General features: G+C 38.9%; 3 protein-coding genes across 3 annotated transcripts; 1 reads left to right on the top strand and 2 right to left on the bottom strand.

Moving 5' to 3' along the window:
- Nucleotides 1–356: 356 nt before the first annotated feature.
- Nucleotides 357–3,956, bottom strand: LOC139469035 (uncharacterized). Its single transcript, XM_071251167.1, has 5 exons — nucleotides 3,918–3,956; nucleotides 3,252–3,378; nucleotides 2,029–2,655; nucleotides 766–1,842; nucleotides 357–424 (listed from the first exon to the last, which is right to left on the bottom strand). Exons 1-5 carry the CDS (start codon nucleotides 3,954–3,956, stop codon nucleotides 357–359), a joined length of 1,938 nt encoding a protein of 645 aa, XP_071107268.1.
- Nucleotides 3,957–6,855: 2,899 nt separating this feature from the next.
- On the bottom strand, nucleotides 6,856–14,071 carry LOC139476942 (uncharacterized). Its single transcript, XM_071259523.1, has 6 exons — nucleotides 13,936–14,071; nucleotides 12,223–12,271; nucleotides 11,574–11,645; nucleotides 10,406–10,594; nucleotides 9,390–9,522; nucleotides 6,856–8,506 (listed from the first exon to the last, which is right to left on the bottom strand). The coding sequence occupies exons 1-6, from the start codon at nucleotides 14,007–14,009 to the stop codon at nucleotides 7,689–7,691; spliced, it is 1,335 nt and encodes a 444-aa protein (XP_071115624.1). The 5' UTR covers nucleotides 14,010–14,071; the 3' UTR covers nucleotides 6,856–7,688.
- Nucleotides 14,072–14,624: 553 nt separating this feature from the next.
- LOC139477038 (F-box only protein 22-like) lies at nucleotides 14,625–25,022 on the top strand. The gene is made up of 5 exons (XM_071259629.1): nucleotides 14,625–14,750; nucleotides 17,672–17,813; nucleotides 19,594–19,804; nucleotides 21,493–21,835; nucleotides 22,792–25,022. Exons 1-5 carry the CDS (start codon nucleotides 14,629–14,631, stop codon nucleotides 23,240–23,242), a joined length of 1,269 nt encoding a protein of 422 aa, XP_071115730.1. The 5' UTR covers nucleotides 14,625–14,628; the 3' UTR covers nucleotides 23,243–25,022.
- The last annotated feature ends 116 nt before the right edge of the window (nucleotides 25,023–25,138 follow it).

The raw sequence follows: 25,138 nt of genomic DNA, 5'->3' as shown, positions 1-25,138 counted from the left end.
ATATCGGGAACAGTGTAAACAATACATTCTTTATTTCTGTAATTGCAATTATTCACTACTTATCAAATCCAATTTCCCTGCTAAATGGTAACTATCTACACTGTATCAAGTGCTTGCTGTCAAGATTCCATCTTCTTGCATTTTAGTTCTGAAAAATAAGCGCAAACACGTACTTTGAACTTTCAGTTGGCGAAACAAAAGCTGATGTAATCTTGTTCAAAATAATCCATTAAACTGCTCGCTTAAATATGTCCTGTACGTTTGATTCTCGTGAAAAATTACTAATACATTTAAATAATCAATGACGACTAAATGGGGTTTGTACAAAAACAATAAGCACTTACCTCAAACACAGATCAAGCTATTCTCTCCGCCTCGTCTAGTAGCTTATCGAGGTCAGCCATGAGTTCTCTTCTCTTTGGTTCTGCAATAAAGATAGGGCGGAACATGAAGTAAGATGATAGCATAGGGCGAAAAAATCAGGATGCTTTGAACTGTATGTTCGCTATATCACGTCGTGTAGCTTAAACAGTTGCGGCCCGAAATGACACAGGTTGTTAACTTTACAATTTGGTGAAATTCACGAGCATGGGTATGATGTAGAAAGAGGTATATTTGGAACGAAAAACCAATATTTCATAAGAGATACACAACTGCACACTGACTAAGGTCACTGATATAACCCTGCATCCTTTTGCACTAAGAAAACATACTGAATAACTTTGTTATGCGGTCAAAAAACATATTAAAAAGCATTATCTTTACCTGTGGCATGTCTGGATGATATTTTCCTTTGGCCAGACAGTGTGCGCTTCGAATGAGGCTTCCCTGTCTTAGTTGGCTCCATGATCCCGGCATTAAAATGTTCTGTGCCAATTATTGGATGTGAATCCTCGGAGCTCAATGTCGTCACACCATCTTTGTTCTTCGTAATCGTGGAATCACAACCTGCTCTGGCTAGTGACTGAAACTGTGAATAACTTGTGATATCACCAGCTTGCAGGAATGTTTGGAGTTTCTTCCTTTTGGATTGAGCGTCATGACCTGTCGACTTCATCTCGCCAAGTTTGTTTGCCAGATCTTTGATGACCACTGCATACCCAGTGCTTTGTTCGGTGGTCTGGAAGGCTGACAGGGCTCCGGTGTTAACCTTGCTGACAGCTGAACCTCCTCCATACAGCATGTTAACCATATGACGTTGACTTAGTTGAGAGCTGCAACTATGAGATTTCATTTCACCAAGAACATTTGCAATGTCTTTAATCGTGGTTGCAAATCCCGGTGCTTTTGGAAGTGTAGGCATCTTGGTCTCGTTATCTACAACTTCTGAGAGATTTGAGTTGCCAGTGACGATATGGTCATCATTATCATCATCAACATCATCATCATCATCACGATCATCATCATATTTAATTGCATTTAAAGGTACACTGCACCTCTGCTTGTAAGAGCATGGCATTGGTGTTGAGTTACCAATGACAATGTCGTCATCATCATCATGATCATCATCTCGGTTTAAAGGTACACTGCACTTTTGCTTATAAGAACATGGCACTGGTGTTGAGTTACCAATGACGATATCGTCATCATCATCATGATCGTCATCTGGATTAAAAGGTACACTGCACTTTTCCTTATAAGAACATGGCACTGGTGTTGAGTTGCCAATGACGATATCGTCATCATCATCATGATCGTCATCTGGATTAAAAGGTACACTGCACTTTTCCTTATAAGAACATGGCACTGGTGTTGAGTTGCCAATGACGATATCGTCATCATCATCATGATCGTCATCTGGATTTAAAGGTACACTGCACTTTTCCTTATAAGAACATGGCACTGGTGTTGAGTTGCCAATGACGATATCGTCATCATCATCATGATCGTCATCTGGATTTAAAGGTACACTGCACTTTTCCTTATAAGAACATGGCACTGGTGTTGATTTGCCAATGACGATATCGTCATCAGCATCATGATCGTCATCTGGATTTAAAGGTACACTGCACTTTTGCTTATAGGAACATGGCACTGGTGTTGAGTTGCCAATGACGATATCGTCATCATCATCATGACTGCAATAACCTTCAATGTGATCGTCTCCACAGGTTACAGATGACCTAGACTCCTTCATGCACCTCCTGCCAGTGGCAATCCTTTCATCAATATGCTTAATGCCATCTTTTCTGCGGGGTCGACTACCGGATCTTACATGTCCTGGCGCACAGCTTGGTTTCATTGGCTTAGGGTGGAGTCCATTCTTTTTAGACTTGCTATCTGCCACTCTGCCGTTTGATCTGTTCGTGAATGTCCCAACTGTTTCTGATTTTCCAAACATTTTGTCAACCTTCTCACGAACCTCTTGGTCAATCCTCTTCATCACCACGTCTTTATCTCCAGCGTTGGCAGACACGTGTTCATCGGCATTACGCTGGTGTACTTTTGAAGAGAGACGCAGTTTGATCTTGTATGGGTCGTGCTGAGCGTTGACGCAGCCCTTGCATGGATGAGCTCCCTTTATCTTCTTGGTAGCCTTGGCAGGGTCTACTTTGCCTTGTTTACATCCAGAGGTGAAAGGCTTTGGGAGTGGTCTACCCTTAGTACATGGGAAATCTCCTGCATATGTTCTGCTGACATCAGTTGTTGATTTTTCTGAATTTGCAAAAAAAAGATTCAATCAACTTAAATTTTATAATCAACACACATCATAGATGATAAATGTTAAACCTTGTTTCGTAGAAGACCTCGATAAATCGAAGAAAAGCCGTGGTCCTATATTAGATTAAAACGAAATATATCGTGTTGATCTATATATTAAGTTCGAGTTTCTTTCGAGCGATTTTTACTGTAATTACCAAACGTGATCAAATCAGTACACATGACATCATCAACAAAAATGATATTATAACAAATGGTATAATCAGCTCATGTGATGCGTCCCAGTAATAGTGACAATAAAACAATATTACGTTGGGGGCACGGGTGGTCCAGGTATATTCACCGTGCAGAGTTACGTCCCTTGGGCACACCAGAAACCTATGCTCGTGCGTTCGAATCGCGGTTCGCCCCGATTATATTTCCAGGTTTGTTAAATGGTAAACATCTAAGACCTGCATCACTTCGGGGTTCCCTCCCACATCAAGCTGACACACCATGGTGTAATTGGAATACTGTTCAAAGCGGTGTTAACCCAACTCACTCACTCAATATTACGCTTCAGGCATGAGACAACCTTAGTGACATTGTACCTTTAGGATAAACATGCTGTGGCGAGACAGCAGTAGACTTGATCCTCCAGAATTTCCGTGGCTTTCTCTTCTTGGCTTTTGCCGGTCTTACATCGACATCATTCCCAGATACACACGATACACGTAACTGTGAAGAGAAACAATGCTATATATGGGTATATGGGAATTCGAGTCTGTTCCGAATTCGTTTGGTTCTTGAGTACAACATGGTGGTAACAGCCATGCTCTATCAATGAAATGGTGAATAATACCTGATGGAGTGAGTGAGTTGGGTTTAACGCCGCTTTTAACATTATTCCAGTTATATCACGGTGTGTCAGCTTAATGTGGGAGGAGAGCCCGGAGAGATGCAGGTCTCAGACGTTTACCACTTGGGTGAAACCCACGAGCACGGGTATGGTACTGACAAACCAAGAAACATAATCGGGGCGAACCAGTATTCGAACCCACAATCATAGGTTTCTGGAGTGCCCAAGGGACGCAACTCTGCACAGCAAATCGCGGCGTCTTAGACGACTGGGCCACCCGTGCCCCCGTACCTGATTGAAAATATGGACAATATTCGTTTTGTATATGCCACAATTAAACATCCACACTGTTTTGCGAGTCTGCTATAATTTTTCAATAAACGAATGTTGTGAGTTCGCTATTTGCCTTTAAACATACCTGAAAGGATGACACAATCCAGTCGGAGACGCGACCCATGCTGGTTGGCAGAATAACTTTTGTCCTGGAATAGAAATAAATAAGCGTTTCTTAAAGCTTGCCTTTACGATTATAAATGGCCTTCTAGATTGTCATGTATTAAAAATATGAATTCATAAATGGATATAAATCTTACTTACGATGGAATGGTTGTTTTTTAGGTGTAGAAATAAATTCTCTCTCTGTGCTGATGAGAATATTTGTTACAAATTCTCAGCGTGACAGTACGTGTTGCAATTCCAAAGAAGGATGCGTCAACAATGCCGTGACGTCATAAACAAACGAGATCTCGCGTCAACGTTACTGTGAAGTAACAATGTTCTGACGTCACATGCAAGCGACGTCTATACGCTCGGGGTCATTCGGGTTGACGGAAATAGCCGAACGTGAGATTGGCTCGGAGTAACAATAGCGTGACGTCACAGTACTATCGAAATAATACGTATGTCCAGACAAATTCAATATTATCCATATGATTCATTTGGCATAATCAGTATTGGTTCGAAAATGTGCCATATGGAAAAAATGTCATTATGTAGTTTCTAATTTTACTTGGTTTTGTTTGTTAAAAATACGAAGCTGAACAATAGTTAACATGATTCAACACAGAGCTATACAAAGATAATAATCAACTGAAAAAGTGCATACCTCAATATCACGAAACAAGTCGGTGGTCAGGTAAATGTATACGCTTGTCAGACGCTGTTGACAGATTATACGAGAGCTTCCAATAACTTCGTCCTTCCCAGCAGCAGCCGTATGCGACAATGAGCTGACGTCATTCACCATCGCTACGCTTCTGTGACGTCATTATCTCGTGAGATTATCCTTCGCTAATTTGTTTTGACAACAATACATGTTCATAATAAAACTTTTATACCTTATTAGCAGCACAGTTTACAAAAGTAAAACAGTTCAACTTTCGTGTAATTTTATTAAAGGTGTGTGGATATTGTGTTGTTACTGGTTTTTTTTTGTTACCTTCACAATCCGATTTAATGCCTTTATATTGTATTTTCAGGACGAAACATTCGTGCTATTGTCGTAATTGGACATCAGTTCGTTCATTTGTTTTGAGACAACGGAAACAGGAGATGTGTTAATGTGTTAAATCATATTGTACGCATGCTAGGAATCAAACCTATCCGCAAATGCTTGAACAACTATGCTATCCCTCTGCCTCTTATTTCAAAGAAGAAAGACAAGATATATTCCCTAAATTTGATGCAATCTCACAGTACACTTAGTCTAATTGATCCAAAATACATCCAAAAATGTGTTTAATGAAAACAGTAACATTTAAAAATGACTCATGGATAACTTACATACTACTTATATAACTTCTAAGAATGTGAGGTGAGATGACTTCAAGATTATTGAACTTATATAGGACGGGAATGTGTGTCTGCTTAGACTTGTCCGGACTAATGCCGGTTATATGGTGCTAGTCCTGAGATGACATGCCATAGTTTAACATGGATACCCCACCTAATGACTAGTCTTTGTTTTATCCCCTTAATAAGAGCCAGGCAGGGAAAGAACAAGTACCATGAAACGGCCAGGGGATCGAACCACCGACCTTCAGCTCTCTAACGCTCTTCCACTAGAGACGGTCTCCAGCATTGTACCTTTCCATGTTTAGTGGAGCCTACTCGTAATCTTCAGAGAGAAGTTAAAATAAAGTTTGCAAAACGTGTACTGACTGAATATACGGTCAGATCTACATGTAGGCCTATAGTGAGTGAGTGAGTGAGTGAGTTGGGTTTGAACAGTATTTCAGTTAAATCATAGCCTACCAGTTTAATGTGCGGGGAAATCCCAAATGGATGCAGGTTATATGGTCTATACGAGCACAGGTCATAAGTGCTGTCTACTTTTTAGTCAACCCCATGACCACAGGTCATAAATGCTGTCTACTATTTGGTCAACCCCATGACCACAGCACAGGTCATAAGTGCTGTCTACTATTTGGTCAACCCCATGACCACAGCACAGGTCATAAATGCTGTCTACTATTTGGTCAACCCCATGACCACAGCACAGGTCATTAGTGCTGTCTACTATTTGGTCAACCCCATGACCACAACACATGTCATAAGTGCTGTCTACTTTTTAGTCAACCCCATGACCACAGCACAGGTCATAAGTGCTGTCTACTATTTGGTCAACCCCATGACCACAGCACAGGTCATTAGTGCTGTCTACTATTTGGTCAAGCCCGGGAGCACAGGTCATAGGTGTTAACTATTCAGTCAACCACACAAGCACAGGTCAAACCCATGAAAAAAGTGATTATGTCATGAAAAGGGATGCAACTCTGCACAGTGAGTTATGTCAACTAACAACCTTAGGCCACCTATGAGCCCGACAATAACACCAACAAATATCAAATATAAGATTAAATAATCATTTATTGTAGTTCTGTGAATAAATCATGTAAAAATATGTAATCCAAACATTTCTTTGTGAACATGTCCATGAATACTGTCTCTTGAGCAAAACACAACACAATGAAGCATGCTAATACTGACTGAAGCAAACAATTAATAAATTAACATAATCAACAGTGATACAAAATCATCACAGAGCTTCTGTTCTGTAAACATAGTATCTGGCAATAGCAATCATTGTTCTTAAATAGTTTAAAGTGTAAATAAATGTAAACATATAATCTGGCAAAAGTAATCTTTGTACTCAAATAGTTACAGTGTAAAGATGAAGAAGTCAAGCACTGTTACCACATGTGTTCACCCAGATTCTGGCATCAGTTTGTGGCTTCTTTTGTTTAAACTGTAGGTTTTCCAGTCATAAGACTTAGTGTATGTTCACAAAATAACTACACTTCTCTTATGGTGCTCTGAGAACATAATTTGCGAAATTCTTTCCTTTCCATTTCTTATGTGTACAAAAATCAAAGTCAAGATAATGTTTAAACTTTCCCTCCTTGAATTTGAATCATTACGGCTTTCTGATCACTGACTTTACCCATAAACATGGAAAGCATTCAACATGTGCAAGGAGACTGAATATTGTTTGTTGTCTGGGATACGTAAACATCACATTAAATGGAAAAAGTAGGTGATATTCCTCTTCCTCAGGGATCCTACAACCTAATTAGGTGTTGTTTAATAAATTTATAAGATAATGGTATACATGAAACAAATATATATTTAACAACAAACCATTCAACAAGCACTGCATACAGAGTACAGTTGTAAACACTAACCCACTGATAACAAAGCGTCTTACTAACACTCAAACAGTTAGTAAGACGTCTAGTGACCCACTGATGAAGATGTGTAACTGTTATGAAAACAAGATTCACACGATGAAGGGGCAAGAAGTTGCCCTGAAATATCATTACCATCAAAAAAATAGTTATCAAAGTTCCTTATTATCATGTCTTCATGTTCTTCAAACATCAAAGTGCCAATCAACGATTCAACCTAAGGTTACAAAATCTGTTCCCGAAACATCGGTCATCCAATTGAAAGTCAAATTGTTTGTGCTTTCCTTACAAAATAATAAGCCAATACTAGCTGCTTTAATATGAAATTAATGTTTGGTCAGCAGTTTTACCTTCATGGTATGTCTATGTGTGAAGTCATTTTTATTCTTGACATTATCAATTTGAGGAACTTTCTAATCCTCAGCAAACCACCCACACTTACGCATATCACAGAGATGTTAACACAATGCAAGGGATTTAAATTCTACAACTGTGTTTGTAAATTAGTATGATTCTAATCTGGTTTTCTCAGCAAAAGCTAGGGTTGGGCCCAGCAATTCAGGTCTTTGTCCTGGGATATCATTATCCCGATTTGCATCAGCTCTGGACCTTAGAACAGATTTTCTCTTTGATTTACTCTTTGGTGTTCCACTTCTTGAGTCTACACTCCAGTTGTCTCCCCCTGAATCTCCTCTCTGACCAGAGGGTGGCAAATGTGGAGATCTTTTCCCTGGTGGAGCACTCTGAACTTTGTAGGGTGGCGCTGTGGTGGAATCTGACCCCCAGTCAGAGTCAGAATCATAACACAGGCCGGACAACATACTAGATGCTGAGCTGATTCTTTTGGACTTCCATTTCTCAGAATCATTTACAGATTTGGTCTTTCCAGCAGAGCCTATCCCAGAATCCCTACTTGTGCTAAAGTCATTCCTGTCATTTTCACTGTTACATTCTTCTACAGGAGCCAGAGAACCAGTCTTTAGTTTGGAGGATGGCATCTTTGCATTATTGTCTACACAATGCCAACCTGATGCCATGAACTCAGAACCATTTGGTACCTCATTATTTTCGTCCCAAGACATTGACACCAACACATCTTCTTTTACTTTTGAATGTTTGTCAGCATTTGATGATTGAGCATTTCTAAATTTCTTGATTGTCTTATTTTTTTCCTGCACACTTTCCTCAAGTTTCTTTATTTTGTCTTCCTGCTCGGACAGCTGCTGTGACAGATCCAGGATCAAGGTCATGCTTCCACTCATCTCACCAGTCAACCCCACAGCAGTGTCGCCAGATGTTGACGAAGAGGCATCAACTTTGTCTGAAACAAGCAATTCACAAACTTTGTAATCAGCCATGCCTTCTATCAAGAATAATGTGTATGAGAGTACCGTGATGGGATCCGAACCATAGACCTTCTGATCTGAAGTCAGGCATCTTTTCTCCCTGGCCAAGAGGTTAACCCTGTCAGCAAACTTACAAGGTATGGATGTCATCTGTGGGATGACTCAACACCCTGATACATACTCCCCTGTCAATAGAAGGCATGTCCCAGGCCTCATAGCAGGGTAGTAAGACTTTTTTTAATATGAGATGCTCAGCCCACGTTTGGCACAAATTTAGCAGCCATAAATATTTCTGAGTCCCCTGATGGGATTCGAACCTCAGATCTTCTGATCCGAAGTCACCTTTTCTACATGGCCAAGAGGTTAACCCTGTCAGCAAGCTTACAAGGTATGGATGTCATCTGTGGGATGACTCCAGGCCCCGCTGCATATTTTTTCATACAAATATAACATGATTGATTTGAGTTGGGTGCATACGTTCTGGTGACCATATTTCACTCCTGGTGTATGAGATATAGAATGGGGTGTTTGATAATAATCATAGTAAAAGACATACAATTTCATTATTTCTGTCTGAACAGATTACTGGCAACGCACCATATCCTGGGCTTATGTAAACCTTTGGTACAGATGATTATATTTTATAGATTTATTCATTTTTACTGTCTGAGCTTTGCAATGAAGCCTTTTCTTGACAGTCTCAGGCAATAAAGTCTACAGCTGCAGCTCATTCAAGATTGTCTTACTCTTGACAGTCCCAGACACAAAGTCTACAGCTGCAGCTGGAACATGATTGTCTTACTCTTGACAGTCCCAGACACAAAGTCTACAGCTGCAGCTGGAACATGATTGTCTTACTCTTGAGTGCGCTGTTCTCCTCCCTGAGTTTACTGATCTCCTCCCTCAGCTCAAACGTCTGAATCGACATCTCCTGCCTCGTCTCCGTCAGCTGAGAGTTCAAGGACTTCAACTTCTTTTTGTGTTTCATTTTCTGAAGATGTCACACAAAACATGAAAAAAAGCACATCTTGACATAATTTGCATTATGGCTGCATTCATAAGTATCCTAACTAATAATGGCATCCTACAGAAACAAATTTACAGGTAGTGCATTCAGGAAAGAATCACCACTGCATTTTAAATATCATTATTATTGAAATCATCACAAAGTTAACCAACATCTGGAAATTATCTGTGTATGTCATGCCTTGACAAACAAGCCCTATTACTCTGTTACTTTAATTAAACACATATAGTTTGTATTGTATTTTATTTTGTATCAAGACTCCATTTGGAAACCTTTAATAAATCCTTGGATATTATTACTGCTATTTTTGCTTCTTCTATCAACAACTGTGGCATCAAATATTCTTGTAAGTTTAAAAAGACCACATAAGCTTTGCTAGATTCTGTTTGCCAGCAAACCAATCTGATGTGAAGCAGCCATATATATAGTGGTGGTACGTGGTCTTGTGCATAGAGCACAGGTCACAAGTCAGGTGAAGTTAAGCAACGTCTCTTGCAGAGTCCTTGGATGGGTGACCGCATTTTGGCAGCTTGACTCCTAAGAGTTTCTAGGGCTTCGGTCGTACCCCACACTGAAGCACATGTGGCGTCTCCTTGGGCAAGTGACTTTGTTCGAACATGTGCCTCTGTTCACCCAGCAGTGAATGGGTACCCGGTAGGTGTTAACCTTCTAGCATCTAACAGGCAGCATGGGTTGTATATTCCCCAGGGAGATGAGAATGATTGTTGAGTGCAAACTTATCCAATGACAGGGGAAATAATAGCTCTTTGAGCCCTTTGTGGAAATATACGCAATATAAATGGCCAATTATTATTATTATCTTATACCTACAATGTCTGCAACTCACCAGCTTGCTGTTCTCCTGCTGTGCGGCCTGTAGCTCCAGCTCCAGCTTAGCGATGTACTGATCCTTGACCTGCAGGGTCTCCGTACACACCACCTCCCCACCAGCTTCCTGCAGCTGCTCCGCCAGCCTCTCCTCGAGCAGCTGTATCTGGTCCTGGAAGTCCAGCTGTTGACTCTCACTCTCTGCCAGCTGTGATAGAAACAACTCCTGTGTCAGTTTAGCCCTCACCCACTGCCAGCTGTGATATAAACACAACTCCTGTGTCAGTTTAACCCTCACCCCCAGCCAGCTGTGATATAAACACAACTCCTGTGTCAGTTTAACCCTCACCCCCAGCCAGCTGTGATATAAACACAACTCCTGTGTCAGTTTAGCCCTCACCCACTGCCAGCTGTGATAGAAACACAATTCCTGTGTCAGTTTAACCCTCACCCACTGCCAGCTGTGATATAAACACAACTCCTGTGTCAGTCTAACCCTCACCCACTGCCAGCTGTGATAGAAACACAACTCCTGTGTCAGTTCAACCCTCACTCACTGGAAGCTGTAAAGCAGCTCTTAATCTACACTCACATAATAAATCAATATCAGGGTCTTACAAATTAAAGGTACCTACATTGAAACTTAAGATGGACCAACAGATAGTATTTTTGAATGTTCAGTTACACAACTGCATCAGGGTAGTAGATGAGTATACATCTTCTGATCTGTCCCTTGAATTGCCACTCAAAGAGAGTGGATTGCACATTAAACTACGAGGGGGATGCTGGCGAGGGGAACAGCTCAAAAACATACCTGGTCTTTTTAGTACACTGACTTTAACTTCAATATTTACATGGAATAAATTTTATTCTCCCCCTAATATTATTATCCTAGAACTGTAGCCATCATGAAAACATTTCTGAAATGATTCTTGCAACCCTATTTGAGAAAATCCTTCAAGTACAGCTTATGTTTCACTGTGGTTTCTAATTTTTTATCTTCTGTGAAATGCATGCATCTCTGTTGAGGTGGATTTACTTATAAATATTTTATGATCGGTCCTTGGCCCCGTTCCACAAAGCGAACGTCACGCTGAGATCATCACAACTTCCATACTTTAACATAGACTTATGACAATCAAAGTGCTAAGATCGCTTTGTGGAACGGAGCCCTGTAATGTATATACCTGTTTCTCCAGATCTTTGAGCTTGGCATCTGTATCATTTCGATGGCTTTCATTTGTTCCACTTTCAGTTGTCTGAAAAATGATCATTAGAATAATGTAGTGAAATACATGGAGAAAGTCTTGTCAACATGGTCACCAAACAAGCATGCTATCGAATTCTTTTTTACGTCAAAGCATCAAAGTAAACAGGCTACTGGAATCTCCATACATCAACCTAATTGCTGAAAATATTTCTTTTACATGTTCTGGAATACCGGTAATCATGGTAACTGATGGCTAATTTTCCAAATGAACGAAAGGTTCGTTTTATTTCAGTTGGTGAACTGGTTTGATCATAATATATTGACCTCTTTGATTGACATAATCATCATCCATAAACCATTATAACAACATACATATTGTCTGAAGGAATATTACATTTGTCCCAAAACCAGATGATCTTAAGTAGTTGTGCAAGATAGAAACTTTGTCTGAAAACATGTCCATGATATATTGTTTTGAAACATAACATGATTCACCAACTTGTTACAACAACACTGACTGTTTATATTGTTATGGCTGTCAGACTTTAGTCCAAATAACCACATTTATAGCTGCACTGTAGCATTACTATCAGCAATACTGTACATCAGCATGGTGAATAACATACCAAGTCATTTGTCCCTGTCACTGTAGCCTGGATCTGTCTGCCTGCAGTCCTGAAAGAAAGAACCCAGATACACTTTTAGCGTGAGCTTGCAATCTCAAACCCAACTTCTATTCATGCTTGGGTGTATAAATGCAGTTTTACTACAGCAAACAGAGGATATCTGTAAATGAACACGTTTCTACAAATAAATAGCGGGAGATTATTTGGATAGAATTCATTTATGAGGATATTATCAGATAAATTCCTCGAACATACATATTGTATACTTACGAGTACTGAGTAATTCCAGTTATGATAACTGCATTTAATTTTCTATTAATTTCCTGTGGTACTGAAATTACATTCTAGTTTCCTTTAGGTGAGTCAGGCATCAGTCCTTGTTTACAAACACCTCTTCATTGATTTAATACAAGTGTAAACACATGAAATGATATGAGTGAGTAAAGTTTTACGCCGCTTTTAGCAGTATTCCAGCAATATCATGGCAGGGGACACCAAAAATGGGCTTCACACATTGTACCCATGTTGGGAATCGAAACCGGGTCTTTGGCATGATGGGCGAACGCTTTCACCACTAGGCTACCCAATCACCCCGAAATGATATAGAAATCCTTAGTCATAATTATAAAAACAGAACTTTTTGGCAACAATAATAAAATACCTAGCAACTGATGGCATCCTGCAAAGAATCCTACATTTTATAATTAAATAAACCCCCACAGACAAAGGTGTTTACAAACAACATGGATTCTGTTGAAGTAAGAGACATGTTAAATAGTTAAAGGGGATTGCTGTAGTATCCTTAGTGTTGGCTATTAAAGGTTAGATGTACAGATTGACGGTATTAAACTGTAATTGACTTTCACCGATGTCTCAACTACTGATGACATCCTTGTAAGGTGCACACTTTTGACATGAATAAGTCTTGCAACCACTAGTTTATCAGAAGTATTATAAAAATATAAGAAATTCCTTTATCGCAAATATCTTACATGTGTGAAGCAGTCAGACTCCAAACATCGCAACCATTTACAAATCACTGTGCACCTTGTCCGAAGAGTCGGACAATAATGCTTCACCAAATCAAAACAAGCAGAAAACTGGTTACAAAAACAACCTTTCTGTCATCTGTGAACTACGTTTGTCACGTTAATCCTGATCAACAACAAAAAAATATCCAAAATAGTTTCAGGAAACGTTCGTTCCAATGGAGTTACATCAGTAACACCCACTAAAATGTACTGTTGTGACCTACAGCCGCCCATATGACATTCTGCAAGTGAGTGCATGGCTTGGTTTGATTGAATTTAGTTGTGGAATTATATCACTAGATCTATATAATAAGCAAATGCCACAAAATGAAATGCTTCCATTGTCATTACCATTACTACAAATATTGTGCAACATATCTTCAATTATTGTTTTATCAAATAGTTCATGTCAGATGGATATTGTTTTTCATTCACATGGCTAAGGAATAAATTATCTCTTGCATTCTGCGCCATAATGCGCCAGTGTAATTGTTTGTAAAACACCACTCATGATAAATCCTCTCTTTACAAAGATAGCAGCATAACCTTTTCTCCGTATAATCATAAATACGAAGTGAAGTTATTAGGGCATAGAAGTGATATCATGCACGTGATATTTCACTTTTCCCCTTGGTTCTAATAGAATTGTACTTGGCGACCATGTCATATATCTCTTATTTACCTTGCAGACTCATTGTAACCTTTTTCCGTTTCACTGTGGATAGTTTTAACTTGGGTGCTCGCTCCGGAACCCATTCTATCTTAGTAATTTATTCATTAATTAATAAAGTCCATATGTTATAGAGGCACTGCTCCCAAAAATGCGCTCTTGTCAGCCATTTTGTCGGCAATGAAAACAACACATTCGGAGTTTCTCGTGATGAAATAGATCATCAGCTCCAAACAACGACCCTACCATTGCTTTCCTTCAAAAAGTAGCACGCGTTGGTATGGAGCTTGACTACAACTGGACAATCCGAGTTGTGCCGAATGAGGAATTATGTGAATATTACCCACAGAACTAATAATATTTATTGTAATGTGTACTTATGATGTTTATCAATAAAGCAATAAATTAGCTAGATAACTTTACATCACATAAAATATACAACTTAAATTAAATGTAAATGTTACTACAATTGATATTAGTTGTATGATGAGTAGCAGTTTTTGTTATATTTTATGGAATCTAATAAGTTGTCCTAAATATAAACTTGTGTAGTTATTTATATACATTTAGCCAATTTAACTTGTCTATATTATATGAGTTTGTAAATTATATAAGAAACTAATCCATTTTTTAGCAGTTTTATCAATTGTGACCGTAAAAATAATTATAAGAAATATTGTAAACAAATGGGTTGTGACCATCAAAATGGCGACGGACAAAATGGATTGTTATCAATCCTGTTCAGGAGCTCAAGTTTTGAGCAATCCCATCATCTTAAAAAATGTGTTATCGTGCATTCCAATGAAATCTCTTCAGAAATGCGCTAGGTAATGGCAGTCTGAGCTGTTTCAAAAACGGGTAGTTTATTTTAATGTAGACTTAAGATTTTTTCGCCCGATGTAGTGCATTTCCTAACTATTGGTCACTGAATGAGAGTACCGGAAAAAGGCCTACGACGCGTTAATCAAAGACATATATAGATTGCATATACGTCTTTGCGTTAATGAGTTCGTATCTGTACACACTGTACAATTATATTTGTGTGACATTTGTATCCTGGTGGCACAACAGTACCTTATATTATCTCGACAGTTGTCGTTTCTACCGGAATAGAGATCACTGAAGAAGAAGAGATCGCTATCATTCATTTTAGCAAGCAAATGTCAAAACATTGACATAAACTCTTTGAAATAGCATTTCTCATCTTTGCATGCTTCTCTGGTGCAATCAGTGTAGAGACAGTTTGTTAGTTTTGTGCCTGGAGCCAATGAAAACGAGAATGCTACCTAGTATAATTCATAGAATCAACCAAATAATCTGGTCAACATTTATAGGTCACACTAAGAATATCAACATGTTTGTTGAACAACTGTTTGACAATTAAGAGTTGCATCTCTTGCCACACCAGACACCTATGATAGTGAGTTTGAATCATGGTTTGCCATGCATCACTTCAAGGTTTCCTCCCACAGTAAGCTGACCCACGGTGATTTGACAGGAACCCAATTTACTCACTTGACAGTTGTACAGAGTTGTTCGATAGTTGTTCAGCAACTGTTTGACAACTGTCAAAAGTATTCTAATTCAAACGGACATTGTGTCAATATTATTGACAAAGTGTGACCATGAATCTTTTCTTCTGAGAGCAGTTACCACCCTTCAATAGGCACCATCCACTAAATGGCCCTGCAGAATTGTCACTGAACGGCCCTGCAGAATTGCCACTGAGGGATATGCAACATGTATTAATATGGAATATTTTAAATAGTTCCTGCTTTCTTTCTGTTAATAAATTCATCACAAACTCACATTATTCCATTATATTTAGCTCTGACCTTAATTACAAGCATCACATCCACTATTACAGCCCATGCACAAGACAGCCCTATCAGCATCAGTTGAAAGTTTCATCTTACCATTGACACTTATATATTTAGCAACCATGATCATACAAATATCCTCTGATGATGAATCTATATGTAGATAATCCAAGCAACAAAGTTTTTATTTGTTCTTGCAGGTGCTGTTTTCATGTTAGTGTTTAGTTAGTGAAGTACTCAGCTCTATATATATGTATTTGTGTTACTGAACATGTAAGAGATATTATTATTAAACCATTAAAAAGTTCATGGAGAAATGGGTTGTCACACACATAAACTAAATTGACACAAAATATCTGAGCCTGCCAAAGAATTACAGAGCAGGACCCAATAAGATTGGCAACTGCTTGAGTGCATACACTAAAACATTTTCTTTTCTCAGATCAATTGAGTATATGGTGAAAATACCTGGCTGCATCCCTTGGTTGTGTTAAATCTGTATAAATGATCTGAGGTCTACCATGGATCGGAGTCTAACATTTTTATGTTTGTTTTGTTTGTGTGTTGTTTAACACCGCACTCAGAAATATTCAAGCTATATGACGGTGTTCTGTAAATAATTGACTCTGGACCAGACAATCCAGTGATTGGCATCATGAGCATCTATTCACGCATTTGGGATACAATGACATGCATCAAATCAAGTCATCGAGCTTGACCACCCGATCCCGTTAGTCACCTCTTATGACAAGCATAGTCACCTTTTAAGGCATGTAGGGGTTGCTGAAGACCTGTTCTAACCCGGATCTTCACAGGTCCTAACACTTTTACTACATGCTGAGTACTGAACAGTCAATATTTGTGTGGGCGGAATGTTAAGCCAGTTAAAATACAAACAGGTTACTACACAAAGACAAATCTTGTGCATCTCGCTGCGATCCATCGGTCTGTCTGCTAGAGTAACTGCTCTTTGTCAAAGGGAAGCTACTCTAACCCTAGTCTATGAGACGTCACGGCCACGGTCAGACGTTGTTGACAGTCGGTCTGTCCTGTCATATCGCTAAGAAGTGTAGTCAGATGTACACACAGCGACAAAACGAAACAAGGTAACAATTCAAATATATTTCGGCCAAATGAAACTTTTTTAATTTGTGGAGAAGGTTTCAAGCGGTCTACAAGCACAGATATGGCTACTCGTGCCCTCGCAAAATGTTTCGAAATTTATATCTCCAAAGTTGCCAAAACTTATAAAATGCCTTAGCTACGTCACAGTTAGAAACAGATTTTCAGTATATTAGACTGTTCTTTTAATAATGACAGCAATTATCCCTGTAGTTTATCCAGATTCTCGATTGTTAATTCTGACTCGATCGCCGAATGACGAGGGCGACGCCATGTTTGTTTATAAACAGTGAAAGTAGTCCCTACTTGACCTTTGATATTTGCATCTCTATCCGCATATGGCCCCAACGGATATCGTTTTTATCCGTTGGCTTTATCCTGCCGAGAAACCTACCCGTTATATGATAAATCACATTATTACCATGTTACTTGCACAAGGAATATGTTTAATGATAGAACATAGCACATGCATAAAGTTAGAACATTTATAAGTTAAAATGTTCAATATGTTAAGATTATTGATATGTGTCAGACCCCAAGACTGGTGACAGTCATAAAGGTCCTGTAACATTTATTTGTGGACCACCACTTTTGCCATTAGCTGTTGCCACTGTAGATAGTGTAAGGGGTCTTAGAATAGTACCAGTTTCAAGAGTCAATCTCTGAGGAGTCTGGCTTAGAATTGGTCCCCAGCAACTTATGCAACAAACAAACAAGTCAGTGGCTGTGCTGTAGTTGTATGTCTTTTAGTGTTAATTAGGATTCTTGTATCGAGAACACAAGCAGCAAGTCCCTTTGTGTTTTAGAGTATGCCGACTGTGGGCCCTTGAAGTGGAAAAAATCAAGAAGACACGGCATGGCATGGTCTGGCACTACTTCAAGTGTCCCGAGTCGGAGCAGGGGACAGATTTGGATAGCCTTGTCAAGGAAATGGAGGCCTTTATCGAGGTATTGCATTTATAGGCTGATATCAACATAAAGAAATGTTTGTAAGTTAATTAACATGATTGAGAATTCACATTTTTCAAGGTTCAGTGCTTATGTATGTTCAACTGAGTGTAAAGAAATTCCACTGGCTGTATTGCGCAAGAGAAAGATTTTTTCTGGGCCTATTCATCATGAACGTTTAATCATCAAATTAGTGGTGATGTTTTCTTCTGCATAGTGCATTAAAGTACACAGGTATTAATGGAATCATTAAGTCGTCTGTTTTGTTGTAGACTCGAGCAGCCTCCATATTATTAGAATAAAATGGCATAAACATGTTTTTACGTTTCACTGGTGTGTTCACATGTTACCAATGGTTCAGGTTACTGTCCTTTGGTATTTCAATTTGTTGGTTGGATTTTTTATTTTATTTCAAAAAGTCAATTTTGAAAACAGGGACTACTGTGAGTCTAGTTGTGTGCCAGAGTACTACATTATTCCCTGTACCTCAGAAGGTGCAGGAAATGATTTCCATGCATCTATCTTGCATCCTGCTTCACACTCTTCATTTTGAGAGCAGAAATATGAAACAAATGTAGAAAATATCTATGTGACTTTGGTTATTCTTCGAACGTTATGGGCTGGAGATCACAATTGTTCAGTTGTATTTAGTAGGGCTGGGACAAGTCCAAATTTACTACCCCAGTATCCGACCCCCTATTACCAGACCCTACCCGGATACCCTTTGTAGGTCTCAAGAATTGGGAACAAAATGTCCGATTGGGATTGCTTCACCGCAGCCCTGGCAAGAACTATTTCGATACATGTATCAAACAGTCAGATCATATGTACACTGATGTTGACTGATGCTTTACATTTACTCAAACATATACAAGTCCAATGGAAGGTGTGCATCATCAGAAAGAAATGCGAACATTAACAACTTGTAGTGTAACCACTGAGCTATAGTGAGTTTTTGTCAGTAAACAATGTATCACGTGACTAACCAAGGGTCTGGGTAGTACTGTGGGTACACGGGTCATACTCAGGATCTACCCGACCCTAGTACCTGAATTACCCAATCTCATTCAAATCAGATCGCTATCGCTAACGCATTACGGGTCATGTCAGAAGGACCTTTCATCCAACCAATCAGAGCATTGCTTACCAGACCATGAAAGTGACAGTCGGAATGTGTTTTCTAATCATGCAACCACGATATATTTAACACAGGGTATTCCGAATGACAGTTACGGGTTTTATGATAATATCCATAAAATCTAAGCCATCTATAAGCCATTCCAGAATGTTCTTCTTATCAGTTTTAAAATTTTTAATCGAGAATACGTCAAAATATATTTCGAAGCGCAGTCGCCAGTTTGAAACTAGTGTCGTAAAGCTTGAGAAAGCTGCTTTCTGATTGGCCAATGTCGATTTCTTGTCAGTCATTTCATTGGTCGGTCAAAATTCGCGGAAGGTCGTCCTGACGTGACCCGTAATGTGATGTCCTCAGATCTTTGTTTAGCGGTAGATCTGATTTTAATGAGATTGCTGAATTACCCATCCCAGCCCTAGTATTTAGAATGTGTAAAATTTGTTATTATTTCTCTCATATCTGTAGTCACAAGGTCAGTGGAAGCAACATTTGGAATTTTACTTGAAGGGGACGAAGATGCCATGTTCTGCTTGGTTTGCTTTCCCAAGTAGAGATTGATCTGGGGTACAAGGAGTTGCCAGCACCTGGGTTGTTTAACGTTGTTGAATGTTGTGTAATCTAACCCTCACTCATGCTTTGTTCCAGAACCTGTACATCGAGCCCCATGTTTCATTCATCATGTGCTCTACAAATCTACACGAGGAAAAGATTGAACATCAGCGGAGCAGGAATGCGCGATCTGCTCGACGTCGTACAGCTAGGAATAAGACTGAAAACTTAAATGTTAACAGTTTCTTGGTGAAACTGCTGCCATCAAAGTGCAATGTTACTGCAATTACAGCTGATGGCATCGTTGGTAAGATATTTACTGGATCTATGAATGTGTATGAATATCTTTCTTAATGTAAGGGGGAGCACAGACAACACATTTGTCTCTGGTCCTGATGATGTTTCTAGGTTTGTCAGCACCAGGACCCCTCCTCGTCAATCTCATTAAAATCAGACCTTAGTTTCCTGCTACCGCTAAACAAAGATCTGAAGACATCCCATTAGGGGTCACGTCAGAACGACCTTTCATCCGACCAATCAGAGCGTCGCTTACCAGATCATGAAAGTGACAGTTGGAATGTGATTTCTAATCATACAACCTCGAAAACTTTAACACGGTATTCCGAACGATAGTTACAGGTTTAACAACTGATTCCATACAATCTAGACCATCTATTAACCATTTCAGAATGTTCTTTTGTTGAGGTTTCAAATTTGTAATCGAGAATTTGTCAAAATATGTTTCGAAGCGTAGTCGCCAATTTGAAATTAGTGCCGTAAAGCTCGAGAAAGCTGCCTTCTGATTGGTCATTCTATTGGTCGGTCAAAGTTCGCGCAAGGTCGGTCTGACGTGACCCGTAATGGGATGTCCTCAGATCTTTGTTTAGCGGTAGCGAGAACTAAGGTCTGATTTTAATGAGATTGCTTCCTTGTGGGTTTCACCATTGTGGCAAACATAGAAGACTAGCATCACTTATGGCTTTCCTCCACATCATCATACACTATATAACAGGAATACTGGAATACTGTTCATTGTGGTGTTCAAAAGCAAGCTAAATTGTTAACAATGAGAACTTCAGCATGTGACATGAATATCATATCATGTTTTTAGTTTGATTAATATTCAGCAGAACACCCTTGGTGTGCTTGATTTGTATCTACATCCTTTGAACCAGGTACTCCAGTTGTCGTGAAGTATGTGATGTCGTCTGTGTCAGGATTGTTTTGCAGCTGTTTAATTAGATAGCTGTACGGAACATTAGGCTTAAAAAAAAATAAAAGAATTGGTTCTCAGGCAATGGCTTTTGAAAATATAGTGTGGGCAGGCGGAGTTTTTTGTTTTGTTTTTGTTTTTCAAATATACAGTTGTGTACAATCAGCTTGGGGAAGGGCCTCCCCACTGAAACACGGTATTTGACTACCGTTGGACTTGGACTTTTTAAGGAGTTTTGGGTTTTGGTTTTAAAATAGAAATAAAAACAAAACGTACAGCGAACTTTATGATGATGCGGGCGGTGCCTGAGAACCAAGACTATTATTTTTTTCAGCCTTACAGACAATATTTTATGTATTCTGTGTAGATTGATATTGAAACCTCCAGCTAATGCCAACTGTTCCAAAATACATACTTGGTTACAATCTAGGATGTCTAATCTAACAGTTTGATCCTCAGTGGACTTTTAAATACAGAGGAATCTGTCTAAACCAGATTTCTTTGGGATGGAAATGTAAGTTTGGTTCAGACAGAGGTCTGGATTGGTGATATTATGGCAGGAGACAAACAAATAAGAAATATAGATGAGGTTGCATTTTTTTCATTATGAAAGTATTTTAGGGACGTAGCTGTAGTTTGGTATTGACAGAATCTGGATTAATCAGAGTCTGATTTTGACAGATTCCACTGGATTACAATAACAGCAATATATTTCTTGAGTGTAATTATTCCTACAACAACAGGAAGTATAAACAAGTAATGTACCTGTTTGTGTCCTGAAGGTACAAGCTCCGACATGAGAGTCACGGAGGAGATGGAAGGGAAACGATGTCTGTCTCTCGTTGTGTTCTCCCAGTTCAACAACATCAGAATCCAATCGATCTATTATGATCAAGATGAAGGAAACAAGATCGCTAACTGCTGGTCAAGTCGAACAGACTTCAATAACATTGACAAAAGGGTTTCTGATGATGAACAAGTGAAAGGCATCATCTTCCTCTCGGATGAAGCATTTTGTCCACAAGAAATTGGCTTTTCTTTGTACAAGATCTACAAGTGTCCTATGATAGCTGGTGGATTTGTTGACAATGTTGTGTGTCCGTCGTCTTGGTTTAATGATAATTCGTAAGTAACATTTTTGTTGGTTGGTTCTTTGTTAACGCCACACTCAGCAATATTCCAGCTATATGACGGCGGTCTGTAAATAATCATGTCTGGACCAGACCACCCAGTGATTGATATCATGAGCATCAATTCACGCATTTGGGATCCATGACATGCATCAACCAAGAGCAAGCCTGACCACCTGATCCCGTTAGTCACCTTTTATGACAAGCATAGTCGCCTTTTACGGCAAGCATGGGTTGCTGAAGACCTATTCTACCCTGGAATTTTGATTTGGTTCAGGTGCAATTATTTGTGGTTACAGTATAGGTCGCATGCATAGGCGACTAACTTGGATCAACTGGTTGTGTGTCACCGAATGTCTTTTGTCATTGCTCATGTCATTTTCCTGTGGTTCAGACTTGATTATTTACAGTCCACCATTTTGTGAGATTGCCAAACAGCAGTCCCTTACAATTACGGTTGGATAAGATAATTTTCAATAAGCACTTTCTCTAATAACATGAAGACAAGTCCCAAGTAGAACATATTGAAGGCACTACAAACAACGTCTTGACTATTACTGGAAATTCGACCAAACAACACTATTTACAGTGGTAAAGGGAGATAACTCTTTAAATCTTAGGTCATCTGCATAAACTTGTCATATACTGCTCTTAAGTGGGTAAATCCAGTTTGTAATTATTAAACAAGATGTCAGATGGGTTGTTCATCAAAATTCTGGTGCAGAACACTGGTCCCCAAGCCTGTTCAAAAGCCAACTAAAATTGGGATCATTTATACAATGTGATATGATTTACTGTATCATTGTGTCTTCCTGCGAATCATTGTTCATGCTATCATCTATTAATTTGTCGGATTGATTCTGTACAGACTGACATGATGTAGCTGAATATTGATGTCTACAGCATGACACTCACTCATTCATGGTAAACAAAGATTAACCTTGATTGCAGGCGTGACTCCCCGTTCCTGTGCTGCATGGCTTTCTGTGGGAGAGTGCAGGTTGCCTCAGTGGTCCTTAAGGACGACGTAAAGACAACAGAGGGTGTGGACAGAATCATCAAGAAACTGAAAGACAGTAAACTCCCTGAGAAGAACAGTATTGGGTTGATGTTTGCCTGTGTGGGGCGGGGAGAGAACCACTATGGGGAGATCAATGTGGAGTCAACCGTGTTTCGAAAGTACTTTCCCAACACGCCACTGGTGGGCTTCTTTGGCAATGGTGAAGTGGGCTTTGAGTATCCTCATGTGAAGCCAGCAGATGTGCAGAACTGTAGTGCAAAGGACGAGGATGGGAGGAGTAATCACAAGTTCGTACAGGAGCAGTCTTCGTACATAGCTTCACACCCTCCCAAGATGTACCATGCATACACAACAATCATGTCATTGTTTTCATTTCAGTGATTTCAGCCTTCTGTGATTTGAAGTGAATGTGGGGTAGTAAGGCATATTAATTATCATACATGCGAGCAGTTTTGATGATAATTCTATCCATTTTAGCTATGATTATCATACATTGTACATAGTGGATCTGCAGCTGTGTACTGTTGCACATGCTGATGTTTTACAATGTAAAACAAGTGTGAAATGTGCTCCAATCTGATTGGTTGAAACATGGTTATTGGTAAACAGGACTTGAACGTGACCAGATTAATCAGTGTAGAAATGCCTGTTGTGCTATACAAAAGATTTTTTGAAAATAGTGCCAACATGGTAATTGACAGGGTGACATTAAGTGATATTTAGTAGATTGCAAAATGACCTATACATCACCATGTTACTTTGCATAGTCATCCATTCCTTGATATTATTGCATTTTACGAGGTAACATTTCTTTTCATACAATTTTAATGTTTTGAATGGTGCCTAAGGTGCTGCAATTCGCTGTGCAGAGTTGCATCCCTTGGGCCGGCAGAAATCTATGATTGTGGGTTGAATCCTGGTTCACCCTATTGGTTTTAGGTTTGTCAGCACCATACCGATGCTCGTGGGTTTCACCAAAGTGGTAAACGTCGGAACCCCATCAAAGACCTAGATTACTTCAGACTTTCCTCCCACATGAAGCTGAAACTCTGTCATATAACTGAAATACTCTTAATAGCGACACTAAACTCATATCCTCAGTCCATGCATTTATGTCGGCTCCACATCATAATGAGTAACTAAAATTAAAATTTCGTAATTGTCATTATTGAATTAAATAAAAATAAATAAATAAAAATCAATAAGTGAAATTAATATCAATCATATATATATTTCACTTGAGGGATGACGAGTATTAAAACTAATAGTTGCAAGGAACCAGACAAGCAGTTTAAAATCGAGGCTGGTGAAAGATTGTGTATGAGCCAAAAAACCTCTTCTTGCCGTCCCCCTAAATCATTGCTGTAATTATGCTAAATGGTTTTCCTGATGTAGAACATCACTTTGACAGTTATTTAGAAAGTATGGCTTTTTCTCAAATTGGTGCTACAGATAGATACATTCTTATCCATTGACTGTAACCCAGCAGTATGTACAATTATTAATTTGTTACTGTGATTGATAGATATCAAATAATCTACCAGACTATTGCCAAGCATGCATGAATCAACACAACCACAGTATTGTGTAGGAGTTACAATACCAGGGCTGGCTAAAAAGATCCATAATCAGAATTATCGTTGATGGGAAGAGCTATTAATGATTTTCGATATGAAATTGTCATTGATAATAACTTACATAAACTATCATGAACTATTGTGATGAAATAAAGTTTAGATTTACTGAAACAGACTTGTTAGTGTCAAAAATGTCAATTGTCAAAGACAGAAAGCAACTGTTTTTGTTATATCTCAAATGTTCACAAAAAAATGTGTCACTGCTCACAAGTGGCGTGAAATATGTTGATTTCTTTTGTGACTTTCTTGCATATTTGCTTAAAGTTACTTCTCAGATATTTATTGATAATTGATCAATATTTAGTTAGCGATTATCGATCTCTATAATCTAAATCTATGGCCCGCCCTGTACCAATACAATACATTTATTTTGGGCATGCATCACAATCAATTATAACCATGTATCGTGACACCCCTGCTCTAATGATTCCTTATTTGGTTATTGTCTATGCTTATGAGTTTACTCTTAATTATGTTGATGTAGCTTGCATGGAAGGATGCCTCAAAGCACAAATGTATGATGATGATGAAAATATTTGAAATCCATTTTCCTCCAGATAGCTATTACTATATTGCTTTCTAACATTGAATTTCTCTAAGATGCAGTTCCAGCTCTGTAAAATCATCAGCTCTGAAATGG

Source organism: Haliotis cracherodii, unplaced genomic scaffold (assembly GCF_022045235.1).
Source record: "Haliotis cracherodii isolate W230 unplaced genomic scaffold, xgHalCrac1.p SCAF_1, whole genome shotgun sequence".
In the NCBI taxonomy this organism is placed as follows: domain Eukaryota; kingdom Metazoa; phylum Mollusca; class Gastropoda; order Lepetellida; family Haliotidae; genus Haliotis; species Haliotis cracherodii.
This window is presented reverse-complemented; position numbering and strand designations above follow the sequence as displayed.